The sequence below is a fragment of the Chaetodon trifascialis genome, chromosome 14 (genome assembly GCF_039877785.1).
Source record: "Chaetodon trifascialis isolate fChaTrf1 chromosome 14, fChaTrf1.hap1, whole genome shotgun sequence".
Lineage (NCBI taxonomy): Eukaryota > Metazoa > Chordata > Actinopteri > Chaetodontiformes > Chaetodontidae > Chaetodon > Chaetodon trifascialis.
Genome location: NC_092069.1, coordinates 5,766,123 through 5,781,006, shown reverse-complemented (window position 1 = coordinate 5,781,006; position 14,884 = coordinate 5,766,123). Strand labels below are relative to the sequence as shown.

The 14,884-nt window shown below is 41.6% G+C and overlaps 1 protein-coding gene and 1 long non-coding RNA gene across 4 annotated transcripts in view; both read left to right on the top strand.

Moving 5' to 3' along the window:
* Nucleotides 1-10,426, top strand: part of clmna (calmin a) — a 45,347-nt gene extending 34,921 nt beyond the window's left edge. The window contains exons 6-14 of one of the 3 annotated variants that reach the window (XM_070979653.1): nucleotides 1,066-1,262; nucleotides 1,530-1,723; nucleotides 3,387-3,469; nucleotides 3,585-5,445; nucleotides 5,536-5,762; nucleotides 6,383-6,549; nucleotides 7,593-7,683; nucleotides 7,780-7,832; nucleotides 8,511-10,426. In XM_070979653.1, coding sequence (XP_070835754.1) covers nucleotides 1,066-1,262; nucleotides 1,530-1,723; nucleotides 3,387-3,469; nucleotides 3,585-5,445; nucleotides 5,536-5,762; nucleotides 6,383-6,549; nucleotides 7,593-7,683; nucleotides 7,780-7,832; nucleotides 8,511-8,634 — 2,997 coding nt within the window. In that variant the 3' untranslated portion in view covers nucleotides 8,635-10,426. Of the gene's footprint in view, nucleotides 1-1,065; nucleotides 1,263-1,529; nucleotides 1,724-3,386; nucleotides 3,470-3,584; nucleotides 5,765-6,372; nucleotides 6,550-7,592; nucleotides 7,684-7,779; nucleotides 7,833-8,510 lie in introns of all 3 variants that reach the window. The other 2 variants (XM_070979652.1, XM_070979651.1) reach the window with 2 other exon arrangements.
* Nucleotides 10,427-14,229: 3,803 nt separating this feature from the next.
* Nucleotides 14,230-14,773, top strand: LOC139342518 (uncharacterized). Its single transcript, XR_011603047.1, has 2 exons — nucleotides 14,230-14,307; nucleotides 14,615-14,773. It is a non-coding gene; the product is annotated as an uncharacterized lncRNA (long non-coding RNA).
* The last annotated feature ends 111 nt before the right edge of the window (nucleotides 14,774-14,884 follow it).

The window sequence follows — 14,884 nt, the reverse complement described above, 5'->3', positions numbered from 1 at the left end:
CTGAAACTATTTACAAGGTCATCAGTTGAAGCGTTGACAGTGTTGGTGAAGGTGTAAAAAACTGAGTGAAGAAGCCTGAGTGAAGCCTGCGTCATGGCTCTTGCATCTGTTTGAGTTTCTGGCTGTGTTGAGATACTTGCTGCTGCTGTTGCTTAGCTGTATGGTTTTGCTGCGGAAAGTCGACGCCAGACTAACCACTACAGGCTGATGGAAAAAAACCCCTTTATATATTAATTTGTGCTCTGTGATTCATTTTTACTCCAATAATACTATAATACAAACAGATGATTCTGTTCTGCCATTGCACTTGTCCTGTTGATGTGAAGTAGCCCGTTAATGTTTCCCTGACAGCAATAACCTCTCTGGTGGCATTTCTGCTTTCAACCCTTCTGATGTCCTGGGCACCAAGGAGTGGCTCTGCTGGCACTGGCACAGATCCACCATCTTCCCACCTCATGAAGTTGTGGGCTATACAGGTTGCATTCACAGTTCTCTCTGTAACCTCTGGAGACACACAAAGGACCCTCCAATCCTCTGGGCATCATAATGCCAAAGGGGCACTCAACCATTCTTGTAGCGTAGAACTGGGAAAGCCCAAAGTTGAAGACGTGCTTCTCTCCCACTGTTTGCCCAGTGAGGGGACTCAGCATGTCTCTCCTGAGAGGGAAGGCCTCAACGGACACAAAAATATGGGGGAAGGGGCCCAGCTCCTCTGTGCCAGGGAGAGGGGCTTCCTCATGTCATGCCAGTGCTTTTCTGACAGAAAGAAATGCTATATGGATATGGTGCCTTCATCATTTGTTAAAATGTTTACATCATGTGTCATGGTTGCTGACTTAGCCTTAAATCTGTTTACAGTCTTTTCACAGAATTTTAAGACAGATCAGATCTTACTTTATACCTGGGATAGTTTTGGTCCGAAGTTAGTCTCACACACACACTTTTATGCTCAAGTGTCAGCATAAAACACCTGAGTAGATAATGTGCTGCAGACACATGGATGCATTTGATACTCAACATCAGAACTGACTGCTAAAGGGAAATGTAATCCAACTGTCCTTGCAGATTAAGGAGCTGACTGGGAACATCAGGAGCCAGTTCCCCTCCTCCTCCAGCCTGTCGTCCATCCCCACCAGCTCCGACTCAGACACATCCTTCTGCAGCACGCCGTCAGACGAGAGACAGTCTGCGTCCACAGCCATGCGAGACCACAGCAAGGCCATCAAGAAGCTGCTGCAGTGGGTGCAGAAGCGAACACGCAAGTAAGTGTGGACTGCCATTTTCAATAAAGATTGTTCTTAGAAGTCAAAAAAATGTAACAATGTCATAGTGTTCTGTTGTCTATTTCTTGTGACTGTGCAGTACATAACAACAGTCTGCATGCTCTGCCTCACCAAAACAGTGAAAAGGGCCAAGCAGTCATTTACTGGCTCCATTGGTGTCTACTTTTAGTCCACCTCTTACAGCTGTCTGTCTGGCGGTCTTTCTGGACTGACCCTCACCACCGAGTATGCCCTGCCATCCTGTAGGTTCGGTGTGGCAGTGAAGGACTTTGGGAAGAGCTGGACAAGTGGTCTGGCCTTTCTGGCTGTCATTAAGTCCATTGACCCCAGCCTGGTGGACATGAGAAAGGCGCTGCTGAGGACCGCCAGAGAGAATCTGGAGGATGCATTCAGAATAGCCCACTACAGCCTGGGTATCCCACGCCTACTGGAGCCTGAGGGTAATGAGAAATTTTTTAGATATCAGCATAATTTGGTTGCTGCCCACATGAAACTGTAATACAATAGCTAACCTAGTTCACACTATAGTTCCCTTGTGGTAATGAATTAACAAATTTTCTGGGTGCTGAGGGCGTGTCCTCCACCATGCCTTCGGTACCTGCCTGCTGCCCCTTATCTCAAGGAAAGAGAGAGAGAGAGAGAGAGAGAGAGAGAGAGAGAGACATGGGAACCAGTTCCTTCCTGTCACCATTGGTCAGGTGGTGATCTTCTTGCATGTTTTCAGTGGGGTTTTTTATGGAGGATACCCCAGGTGAACACGGGGAGAACATGCAAACTCCACACAGAAAGGCCCCTTTCTCTGAGCAGCAGGCACCGAAGGCATGGTGGAAGACACGCCCCCCAGCGCCCACAGCGCCCCAGGTGGGAATCTAGCTGTGAGGCGACATTGTTACCACAGTGCCATCATGCCACCTAAAGGGGCCTTTCTGTGTAGAGTTTGCATGTTCTCCCCGTGTTCACCTGGGGTATCCTCCATAAAAAAAAAGTAAATGCAGAAGAAGAATTTCACTAAGCATGGCGTGTATGTGCATGTTGTGTAGTGTGACGAATAAAGGATGTCTTTCTAAAAAAAGGGAAACCAAGAACAATCCCAGTAGTCATACCAGTTGATCATCAAAATGTTGTCATAATGTTGAAGTACTTGTTTAGGATTAAAACCAAAAGTGAAAGGTGTTCCCAGGTGTTACTTATTTGACATAGCCGTAAACCAGACCTCTTGAACAGGTTTCTCATTGTTAGATAACAATCTTAACCAGAACATTTAGCTTTAGTTGTAACATTTACATGTGCTTAAACAAATCTAGATTGCAGAGAAAGTAACCTAAGACAGGTAGTCTCCATGCATGGAAAAAGCCTCATAGTTGTCCCTATTCAAAGCTCATGTTGTGCCTCCATGTAAAATCAGGATGACATAATGATCAAGTCATGGGAATCATCTGATAAGCGACCCAAAAGCAGAGGGAAATTTGGAATTGGCTATCATTAGCTAGTGCTAGGCCACTTACACAAGTATCATACATAGTAGCTACCTGAATCGTCCTACAGTGTTTGTTTGAAATGTAAAAGAAAGCTTTTAACTAACTGCCAGAAGATGCTGTGGTTTTAGCATTGCTATTCACAGTAAGAAGTTGCAAATCCCCCAGTAACTATTTTTCACTTCTATTTTATGACTATAATATGACCTTTCCTCTCTCCTGTTTGCTTACCAAGTGTGAGCAATGTTGAGACTTTACTGGATATATATAGCTGCTTTTAGACTCTGTAACATGGCTCATCACTGATCTAATGACAGGACCATAATGGATAGAGCTGCATAGCTTATGTAATATTTAGCACGTGGTACACAAAAAGCAGTGAAACAAATAAGTGAAACCCATTTTTCAAGTAGGTTCATGTGACATGAGGCAAAACACGATGTGCATTTAATATCTTTCTCTGTCTTTCATGGTTTTATTCAGACGTGACACCTACATATAAACCTGGCAGTGCTATTACATGATAAAGTGCAAGTCATAACTGTTAACTGGAGGAAACCTAATTGACTTGGGAGTCCATATGTACGTGTAAAATGCCACTGTGGTAACGCGCTCTTTATCTCCCTAGATGTGACTATCAATGCACCAGATGAGCAATCAATCATGACATATGTGTCGCAGTTCCTGGAGCACTTCCCTGGCATAGAGGAGGTAAGAATCCCTTCTTACAGTTCATGGATGATATGTCTCTAAGATTTTGACAAAACACTAATTTCTGAATGTGAGCACTGACAGACTTCTACCAACTTCTTTGTTTCTCTCTCAGCCAGAGGAGCCCTGCCAGGTGATTGAAAGGAGCGTCTCTATGTGCCGACTCAACTTCCGTGAGAGTGACTCTGACTACATAAGGAATTGCGGCCACAGAGGCAGAGTGAGGGAGAGGTCCTATATGTTTCAGAGGGACTGTGGCCAACCCCCACCCAAAATTTTAATTTCTTCCGTGTCAGAGGACAGGAGCATTTTGTCACCACCCTTCAGACCGGCTGCATCACGCTCATGGTCCAGTGAAGACTTCTTAGCAGATTCCCCCCATATGGAGGACATCTCCAGCAGTGTCACTGAAGAGCCCAAGGAAACTGCCAGTGAGGTCTCAGTCAACTCAACCGTTAACTCCCTACAACTGTCTTGCACTCAGTCGCCCACTGGCTCATCAGTACCTGAATCTGTTACCACTGAGTCAGTAATTGGCGACTCAGCAATCAGCTCACCTGACTCATGGGTGGATAGCGAGTTTGGGGTCATGCCAGAGAAGTTTTGTGAGAGCCGAAGTGACAGCTCTTTGTGCGACAGTGGGACAGCTTGGGATGTGTACCGTGCCACCCCTGTGGAGATCACTACTCTTGATGAAGGATTTGTCCCATCCATAGAGGGTAGAGCTCCTGATGAGCAGTCAGTTCCTGAGTCATATATAGATGAAGGGATTTACTCACTGAGTTCATTGGAGAGCACCCAGGAGAGAATCCAAGGACATTCAGTGAAAAAGGAAGCGGAAGTAGTGAAGGAGAAAGAGGCCAGCCTTGAAAAGCACAACCAGGACTTGGCACTAGAACAGGTACCTGATCATAGGGAAGCTGAGATAACAAAAGAAGAAGGCTCTAAACAGATGGATACAAGCCTGATTCAAAAAGGTGAAGCACCAAGAGAGACAGAATCTTCTTTTGGACTGTGTGATGGAGAAGCACTGGTCGACTCTGGTGCTGAAGTTCTCCTTGAAACTGAAAAAACTGGACAGGACCATGAAGGACAAATAAATGACCAAACTGAAAGTCACAATGAAAGAAATGATTCTGAGGAGCTTGAAGTGGAAACTAAATGTCAGAAAACAGATTCTGTTCCAGAGGAGAGAAGAGGAGAGTCAAGGGAGAAGTCAGGCATTTTAAAGGAAAGGGACGAGGGTGTTGCAGAAACACAAGACAAAGCAAGTGAAGGAGTTCTAAGAGAACACCTGGATCGTCAAGAGAGCTTAACCTCAGTTAGCAACCAAGACAGAGCCTCAAAAACAAGTTTAGACCCAACCATGGACATAAACATCCCTGTGATCTCCATTTCCAGTGAGCCAGAAGAGCAGGACGAAGAGGGAAGATGTGATTCAGAAAGACAAGATCATGCAGGGTGTGGTGAAGTACATCAGGCAGAGGCAATTACAAGCAAGGGAAGTGACACAGATGTCAAGAGCTCTCAAAATCCAGATGAATTGTACTGTGACTCCAGTGACAATGACAAAAACCCTGTTGAGATTCCTTCCTGCCTGGTATCAGAAAATGTTAAAGCAACAACAGTACAAATAAGAGACACAGAAAGTGGGCCTTTGGGTGATACAGATGAACATGACATGAGCAAATCATCAAATGCAGCTATACGTGGGCCAGACACAGCAGACGACGTGGAAAGACGTGAAGCCAAACAGGAATGTGAGCATGAATCTCAGACAGGTGACGCTGAGAAGGACTTGATAGCTCAGACCTCTTCTACAGATGCTAAATCTCAACCTGTGAATACTGACCAGGAAATAGATTTAACTGATCAACTGGAAGAACACCAGGACAAACTGGGTTACACCTTTTCTGACATGGAAACAGCCTCCACACAGCAGAACGCATCGGATCCAGTCAACTCAAAATACAATGGTACGATAGGGAGTTCATGTCGTGAAACAGGTAGTGTATCCAGAGACGTGGGCTCGTTTTATACAAACTTTGATCGAAATTCTCCCACAGGTGATCTAGTCGGTGACCCTGTCGAACCCATGGATCTGTTCTACCCTGACAAAGAGGAGCCCATGTTTACAGAGCCACCTGATACTGAAATGCAGAGTTGGCCATCTGTTTTGAGTGTGTCTGCTCTCCAGCCAGCACCAGCTTCAGAAAGTCTTCCAGATGACCAGCCGCTCAGCCTGCTGGGTGAAGATTTCAGGGAAGGAGTGGATTCACAAGAGAATGACAAGGTATATGTGGATTATTCAGCAGTGCCACAGTACTGTCACACCACGTCCTTTTCAAATGAGTGCCTTTACATGCTTAGAAATATTTCAGTTTAGATTCAGTGTAGTTTTTGGTGGGTGTGAACAATATGGCCAAAATCTTCTATCATGTTATATCCCCTTGAATTTTCATCTAGTACCATCATCAGGTTTAAATATCAATTTGTCCGCTAGTTGGGTTTGTGACCAAATGTGTGAAAAACTACAATTACATTCTCATCAGTCTCAGCTGTCAAAACACAACCTGAAGGTGATGCTAGAGAAAAGGTCCACCAAAATGGACTGATCCTCCTGGGGACAATGACTAAAGTAAAAATAAGTTTAATCAACATCTTGCAATGTGTTTTAGAGATGAATTATTGTTGTCTGGCAGTTGGCCAGTAGTTATTGAAATCCTTTGCTTTGGACATAAGTGACCGACCGATGATCCACACACCCTCACTATATTTGCACAACCCTGTAAGAGGGACAAAAAGATGCAAAGATGCACTGGACATTGACTCCATCTCTCCCCCCTGTACAGTGCAAAGCTGCTAAAAGATCTCTCTTTCTTTGTTTCTCGCTCTTATTATGTCATCACTAAGACTAACCGGGAGACTGACAAAGCGTCTAAATCCCAGGAACACCGTTGGTTGCCGGGGGAGAAGATAGGAGGACTCTGGGGTGGTGATGTTCCAGCAGACAGCAGTGATCTCGGCAAGGCTGAGCAACAGAGCTCAGGCTATGCCATGGAAAACGCAGAGCTTGTGAGGTAGGCTTTCTATTCTTAGTCAGCTCCCTGGTACACTGAGAAACACACTGGACCCTGGAGGATACCAGTGTTGTGGCAATGGATGGGACTGCTCTGACCTGGCCTCTCTCAGTTTTCTCAGATATTGCCTTAAATGTACTGAACAAAGTTATCTATGTAGGCTGGTGATGCGAATTAAGACAGGCCTTATGAGGGTTGAGAGGCTGCGGCATGAGGAGAGGAGGCGGGGGTTACAGACATTATGTGGTTGAATTCATTAATACAAGAGAGCTTGATTCCATTCGTGTTCAACAGTGGAATTTAAGTTTGAATCCTTCAGACTTCATTGTATATTATATCCCATTTTTCACACTATTTGTGGTCCGCATTTTATTTTGTAACTACTATTCAATGTATTTTCATTCTGTATTTGTATATGGAGTATACAGTAGTTGAACATTTTGACAGTGCAAAAAAAAGTGTCTCCTTAACAAAGAGATGCCCAGTAAGTATATGCATTTGTAATGTATGACTCACCTGGAACCATACGGTTTTACTCTGCTCTCATTAACTTTGTTTCCAGCAGCTGTTTTATTTGACAAAGCTCTGATGACCTCACTGCACCACCTGCTCAGTACCAAAGAACAGACTGAGTTAGTGATTAACTGGTGAAAATAGTGGAACATCTTTAAGAGCCAGATATTTTTCTCAGGAGCTGGTGGAGAACAAACTAGAGCTAAAATGAGAGTGAATTTGTGAATATTGGATTTACATTCATCAGGTACTCCAAATGAGTGCTAAAATTGGATGCTAACACGTTAGCTATATGCACTGTATAAGGCCACAATATGTTACACTTGTGACTTTCAGATCTGTGGCCAAAACAGATTGATGCAACTGCAGTGATTAAACCTGAAGTTACAAGTTCTAGAAAAGGCGACAAGGACTAAAATGGGGGTGAAGAAGGGCAAGATCTGAGAGTAGTCATATTGGCTTCTACCACTGCATGTCCTGGGCCTGCTCTCTCTTGTTGAGACCTAAACTAAGGGATTTTGTCTTTTCAGGAGCGACACTCATAGCTCCAGCAGACAAGACGAAAGCCAGATCCCTCCAGTTCTCCGTCACAGAAAGGGACCTCGCTTCACTGAGTTCACGGTTGGTTTGACATTCCATTTCCTTCTCTATGGACATATTACTACCCTTGGATAAATATTGTCTCTGTATATACTGAGTATTTTTTGTCACTCACAGGACACTCAGACTGCAGCAACCAGAAAACCTGACAATGCGGACTCCGAGGTTTGGTAAGAACGTCTCCCTCCTTGCTATCTGTTTACTACATAGGGCTTTCACAACTACACATTCGTGCTAGTTGCAAGGATTTCCAGTGTAGTTGTTGACCAGTAGTCATCTTCTCACGTTAAAATACTGGTCTTGTGAAAAGATACTGTACATTTGCCAAATCTACAGATACATGAATAACGATGTATTGCTTACTGCAGTGAAGGACTGTTATGTACGGAGGATCACCACAACACGAAAACTGACTGAATGTATGTGAGCAGTTAGCAGTGTTTGACGATCACGCTAAGGCAAAGCATCTGTTAAATATGTCGAATTCACACATTACGAACTTTCTCAGCTTATGCACCATCAAACACATGATCAGCTTCCAATGCTTGTTGGATACTGAGGGCTGCAAAGGATGCACTGGTTGCTGTCTCCTTTCGAGAATCAAATAACTGCGTCAGCTTGATATGACACAGTTACTGCTGACATGCAGACTGCTGATGGGATTCGTCACTTAAGACCCAAAATGTGATGTGATTGAAAATGTAACAAACATGAGAATCGATCCATACTGTTTGAGCTCCAATGCTGCTTGTAATCATCTCTTTATTTATTTATTTGTGTGTGTGTGTGTGTGTGTGTGTGTGTGTGTGTGTGTGTGTGTGTGTGTGTGTGTGTGTGTGTGTGTGTAGGTGGAGTGAGAGCTGCGAGCTGTATCTGCTGCTGCTGCTGTGGCTGCTGCTCTACTGTTTCTGGCTGCTGCCACAGATGGACCTGAAGACACTGCCCAGCCTGCTGCTGAACCTCAACCACTGAAACACTCTCTCTCTCTCTCTCTCTCTCTCTCTCTCTCTCTCTCTCTCTCTCACTCACACTCACACACACACACACACACACACACACACACACATATATACATAATTAAAGGAAAAGGAGAATATTGTCAACTATATAAACACCATCACTAAAACCAATATAAACACCATATACACAAGCAGACACACACACAGCTCAACTGCCACCCCTTTCCTTTCCATTACACTGACTGTTCTCCAGATCAAGTGAAGGCATTTAAAAGATGTGTATTTCAAACTACTAAAGCTTTTTTTTTTAGGTTTTTGCTTTTAAGCTTTTGATGTGGCTTGAAGTAATCTGTATGACCATGTATCAGGACCACTGCTGGCGAAAAATGAAGTCTGAGATTTTGAGAACGTCGCAATATTTTGAGAAAAGGTCATAATCCGATGAAAATGAAGTGAAAATGTTGAGAAAAACTCATAATGTTAAGGGAATGAAACTGCAAGTTTACAAGATTTGAAGTCAGAATATTTCAAGAATAAATTATTTTAAGAAAACAGTAATATTTTAAGACTAAAATTGTAATTGTACATGGAGAAATAATATTTTGGGAGAAAGGTTACAGAAAAAGTCATGTTAAAAGGAAAAAAAATCATAATATTGCAAATTAGGTTATATTTTTATGGGTAAAGGTCATACTAGTTGAAAGGTCTATTTTGAGGGGAAAAAAGTGATGTTCATGAATTTGTTATTCTGAGAAATAATATATCATAACAATGATAATAAGCAACATTATGACATAAGTCTTAACTTCCTTCCTTCAAAATCTGTTGTCACATTATGACTTTTAAAAGTGCAACTTTATTTCTTAATATTAAGACTTTTTTTCTTGTGAAGTTGCGACTTTATTGTCCCATTGTTGGCTATTTCCTCAGTAAAATGTGCATTTTATTTGTGTAACATTATAGTTTTTCTCAAAAAGACCATTTCAGTCTCTTAACATTGCCATGTGTCATTCCTGAAATCTCTGAACAGTGACCCTGGTATTCTGTGGCAGATGTGCTCCTGTTTTAAAGACACTATAGAAGTTTGTGGTTTATTGCTGTGCAAAGCCAACAGAGCTACTCTTGTAAGACTATATGACTGTACAGCACACTCTGATTTGTAGATAGACATATATACTATGGATATATTATGGATGCACAGTTGCCTATGTGAACAGCCATTCAACCCAGATGAAGATGTTAAAACCGCTGCAGGCTGATAATAAAAACTGGAGATAGCGGCGCTAAAAAGAAATCAAGAATATATATGATGAAGCCAGGCTTTTTGGAGTTATGTACCTGTACTATTAGTAAGCGAACTAACAGTCTGAATGAAGGGGTACTTTGGGTCTGCTGCACTTTTGAGAAAGAATACAAAACTGCCAAAGATAGTGCTGAAAGTGCTAATACAGAAAGTACACAGCTCACCACAAGCCCAATAATGGAAATCTTGTTTTTAACACGTAGAAAGTCTAGTATAACTCTGGTACTAAAGCATCACCCCGGCTCTATAATGTATAATAGCTGAGGCAGAATATGTATTTGTAATATTTTATGGCTCATAAGATGTATGAATGGATTTTTAAAAAGTTTTATGACAAAGAAATGTTTTATGCGACTGAGCTGTGCTTGAGCTTGTCCAGGCCTGCCAATGGAAAGAGAATGTTTTACAATGAAATATCTTTCTATATGTTATTTTTGAACAATGTCTGTAATGAAGCACTATGACAAAGTGGATATCCGTCATTTGATCGTTCTTGCACACCAGCCGACCTGTGGGTGAAGTTTCTGTTTACTCTGAATATAAATACAGCTCCTTCATCCACTGAGTGAGGGGCAGCAAAAAAGCCATTCATTCCAGTTCAGTACCAACTGGCTCAGCCCTATAGTACAGTGCATCACAGTCACATCTGGTGTGTGTGTGTGTGTGTGTGTGTGTGTGTGTGTGTGTGTGTGTGTGTGTGTGTGTGTGTGTGTGTGTGTGTGTGTGTGTGTGTGTGTGTGTGTGTGTGTGTGTGTGTGTGTGTGTGTGTGTGTGTGTGTGTGTGGATGTGTTTTTGTACTTTTATCCTTGAGAAGTAGAGCTGTGTCCCAATTCCATAATTTTTCCCAAAGGCATACAGATCCAGTTTCTAGCTGTTTCCTGAGCACCTCCAAACAATTTTCCCACAATTCTTTGCAAATTTCCAGTTCATTACAACCACAAGCCAACTGTCACACAGTGAAAGTAGAACTTCCAAAGCATCCACATTTGTTCCCTTGAACAGTGTTCTCTGGGTTGGCTGAACAGAGCCATAAAACATTATCATGCTTTAACTTGCCCCAGGCAGATATAGTGAGTGGTAGAAGTACTCAGGTAAAGGTCAAGTAAAAGTCCTGCATTTAAAAGCCGACTTAACTACAGAAGTATTATCAGCAAGCATGCATTTATCAAAAATAAAAGTTTATATTTGGCACTAAAATGGACTCTGTGAGTGATATATGACATGATTGGTTTGTGACTGATGCATCAATACACAAGTAGCATTTCATTGTTTAAATGTGTCCAGTTGCAGGCAGTTTTAACTATGACTGCTACTAAAAATCTCCCTTTTTGGTTGACATTTTTTTCTCATCTTTCCTTTTTGTGAAGTCTTGGACAATTTTGACTTTGTGGACCTCAAAAAGTGACTTAAATCACGACATTAGGGAAATGTGTCTTCAGTGGATATGCAAGCAGCCCAACTACACACTGCATTAATGCATTGTATTCTTTAAATTCATCACATTTGTCCAAATGTTGTGGGGTGGAAGAGCAAAGTAATAGAAAAACTCAGAGTACAACTACTCAGATTTGTGCATAAGGGCAGTCCTTTAGTAAATGTACTTTCAGTAAGAACTTTTTCAGCATTTCAGATCTTTTCATGAGAAATAGTTCCCCATTATGCTGATTAAATAAAAACAAAAGAAATAAGGTGGCGTCATATTTCAAAATTTAATAGCTTTGCAAATTAGTAAGTGCACATAACAGAACAGGAAAAAAATCAAGTGGATTTAGTGTACATATAGACTTCAATGCACTACACACTCAAAACCGTAGAATCGTGATTTAGTATGGAAATGGGACAGAGCTCAGTTGTACAGAACAAATGTTTCCAGTCGTCACTTCAGCCAAGGGCAAGTGTAGTTGTCGGGTTCACTCAGTCATTAAGTAATCATTTGGATGGTGAACAAAAACTAGACGATTATTCAGTTATCCAGTAAACAAACCAGAAAAACAAAGGCTTCCATGCTCTTTCCCATCTCATTTAGAGTTTAGTTGTGATTAGAATCGGCATACATTGGGTAAGCATTAAATAACCTTTAATGTAGTAATAGAGTTAGGATTTAGATTAGAATTAGGTCTGTGTTAGAGCAAGGCCTAACTTTAAATTTAAAGTGGAAACTCTTTAAGAGTAGAATAAGGATTAGATTTATGTCGGGTTTAGTTGAGGTTGTATTTTTAAAGACTTTGTTATAGATTTCAGTCAAGTTCAATTAGTTTTTTCTGTTTGATCCATTGGTCATCGTTGGTAGAAGTGTAGGGAATTCATCATTGTGTTTCTAACAGACAGCACCATCCAATGCTCTCTCTTTTTGTTCAGTAATTCTAGGCATTTAGTTTAAAATGAGGTCATGTTCATAGCATGAATGCACTTCCACGGTTGTTTAAGGGATGGAGAAACTATTGGTTTGCACTAGATGTACCGTTGGATTGCAGAAATGTTATCTCTTCATAGCAGAAAGTGCAGCTGGCAAGCTAGTTGAAAAGTGAATGCAGGATTTTAGATGTTTTACAAGACATTAAGGCACAAATTCAGAGGGAAATTTGCACATTTAGAGCAAAGCTCAGAAGAAAGCTTTTCTATTCCTCCAACCTTGCATCATGTTTCATCACGAGTTAATGTCCTTGACTCTGCCTCTCTTCAGTGTGCAGTGGTAGGCGCTAGTGAGTGCGAGTGGCTTTAATTTAGTGAGTCTGTCTTTTCCCAGTAGTTTTGCATTACATCACCATTTTACATCATAGCAAAATGTTGTGTTTGTGCAGATTGCACAAGTATAGCGGAGCTATCTTTAAGTCTTAATGGCTAATGTTAGCTTACAGCAGAACCCTGACGTTTAGTTACAGCTTGGTGACTGTGTTTACACAGCTGATACATTCGCCATGTATTTTCATGTGGTGCAATGTTGGTGTGGGAGATACTGGAGTCATGACAGATGCATCTACAGCCAGTCTCTCCACTGGCTCCTCAGCCACCATCTGTGCTCCACCATAGTTCATTGTAACCTCAAACCTTTCTATAGTTCATCAGATAGTGTAACTTTACTCTTATTATCTCTACTCTTATGATACCCAGCTGTGCATATTCTTTAGGAAACAAATTCACAGCATTTACATGAAGGTAAAATATTAGAAACATTATGATGCAGTCTGGTACAACTCAACACTGTGACACCAATAAGTAACATACAATTGAATTACATATTTTAGACTGAATATTATTCCAAACTGAGCAATTCGAGCTTCATTAATACCCCCTTCTTCATACACACAACACAAGAATCATCATGCCCAAACCTAACCAACCCAACCAATGAGGGAAAAAAGCACTAACCAATCAGACACAGTGTAGGGCTGGCCATTCCTTTGCCATCCTAGGAATAAATTTGACCCAGGATATTTTGGTTTCATTTTTGTACAGCAGGAGGAAGTGGAGACACATGTCCATCTTTATATACAGTCTGTGGCACCTACCCACAATGCCTTTGGCCAAGCGGACAACCTGCCTGTAAGCTGTATAGCAGTACTGCCTATGGAGAGGGACACAATATCTCCAGTTAAAACTGATAATCTCATCGTTAACATCGTCAAACAGTGTGAAGTAAGTAGTTGTGATGTAAATATGGTGATATAATAATGACTTGGTCCACAAGGCTTTTACTGAAATTGTAGAGAAAATAGGACAATTCAACAGAGTAATAATTCTCTGTCCTGAACATGATCACTCAAACATGATGGCAGACTTTACAGTGTTGTGATGTGAACAAAACATTGAATTATTGTTAGCTAATGGCCATAGATACTGCATGCCAGTCACACGCCGGGAGGTACAGCTCTCCACTGAATCTCCTCACACCACAAATCAATCTCTGTTATTAATCCTTGCCTGTTCCTGTCCTCTTGGACACCTACAGACTCATAATTTTACCGCTCTCCCTTATGTTGCTTCACTTCCAGCTTGTCTTTTTTAGATGTGGAAGAAAAATACTCCAAAAAAAAAACAACTCCAGAAGTCACTGTAGTGTGTGTACATATATTCTGCATGTCTATTTTTTTTTTTTTTTTTTTTTTTTTGAAAGTCTCGTTCCCACATCCTGTCCTCCACACATTGATTCACTGGGGTCTTGGCAAAGCATCATCATAATCACATGATTTTAGTCCCAATTTCCCTTAGCTACACTGAGTAAGGGTGCCAGCTGGTCCCAAAATACTGTGCTTGTCCTTCAGAGTTGGAGATAGGAGTTAGGAAAAGAGGGAAGGAAGTTTAAGAGGTCTTCACAAGGATACGTGTGTGTGTGTGTGTGTGTGTGTGTGTGTGTGTGTGTGTGTGTGTGTGTGTGTGTGTGTGTGTGTGTGTGTGTGACCAGGTATTTATCACGTTGTGGGGACAAAAATCTGTTAACACAGTCACATTGTGGGGACTCACCTGCCTTATGGGCACAAAATGCAGGTCCCCTTAATGTAAATCATTAAATTTTAGGGTGCAGACTGAGGACAGGGGTACGGGTTAGGTCATGTTAGGTTAGGTTTAGGTTTAAGAATAAGCAAATAGTGGTTATGGTTAGGGTAAGGCTCCAGGAAATGAATGTAAGTCTATGTAATGTCCCCACAAGTGATAAAAACACAACGTGTGTGTTTGTGTCTGTGTCTCCAGTGACCATGGCCACAACAGCCACCCCCACCCCAACACCACCGCTCAACACTGAAAGGACTGACCTAGTAAAAGCATATAAGCTTTTGTATTGGAACCTCAATCCTTCTAATTGTTTCAACAACACCAGTCAAGTGCAATAAATGACACGGTTTAAACCAATTGTCTCTTGTTGTGTGTGTGTTTTGTTTTCACTTCTTTTGGCTGACCATTTAGATGTCTGCAAGTAGTTTAAAGATTTTTTTAAGCATAAAACTTAAAAAAGTGTTTTTA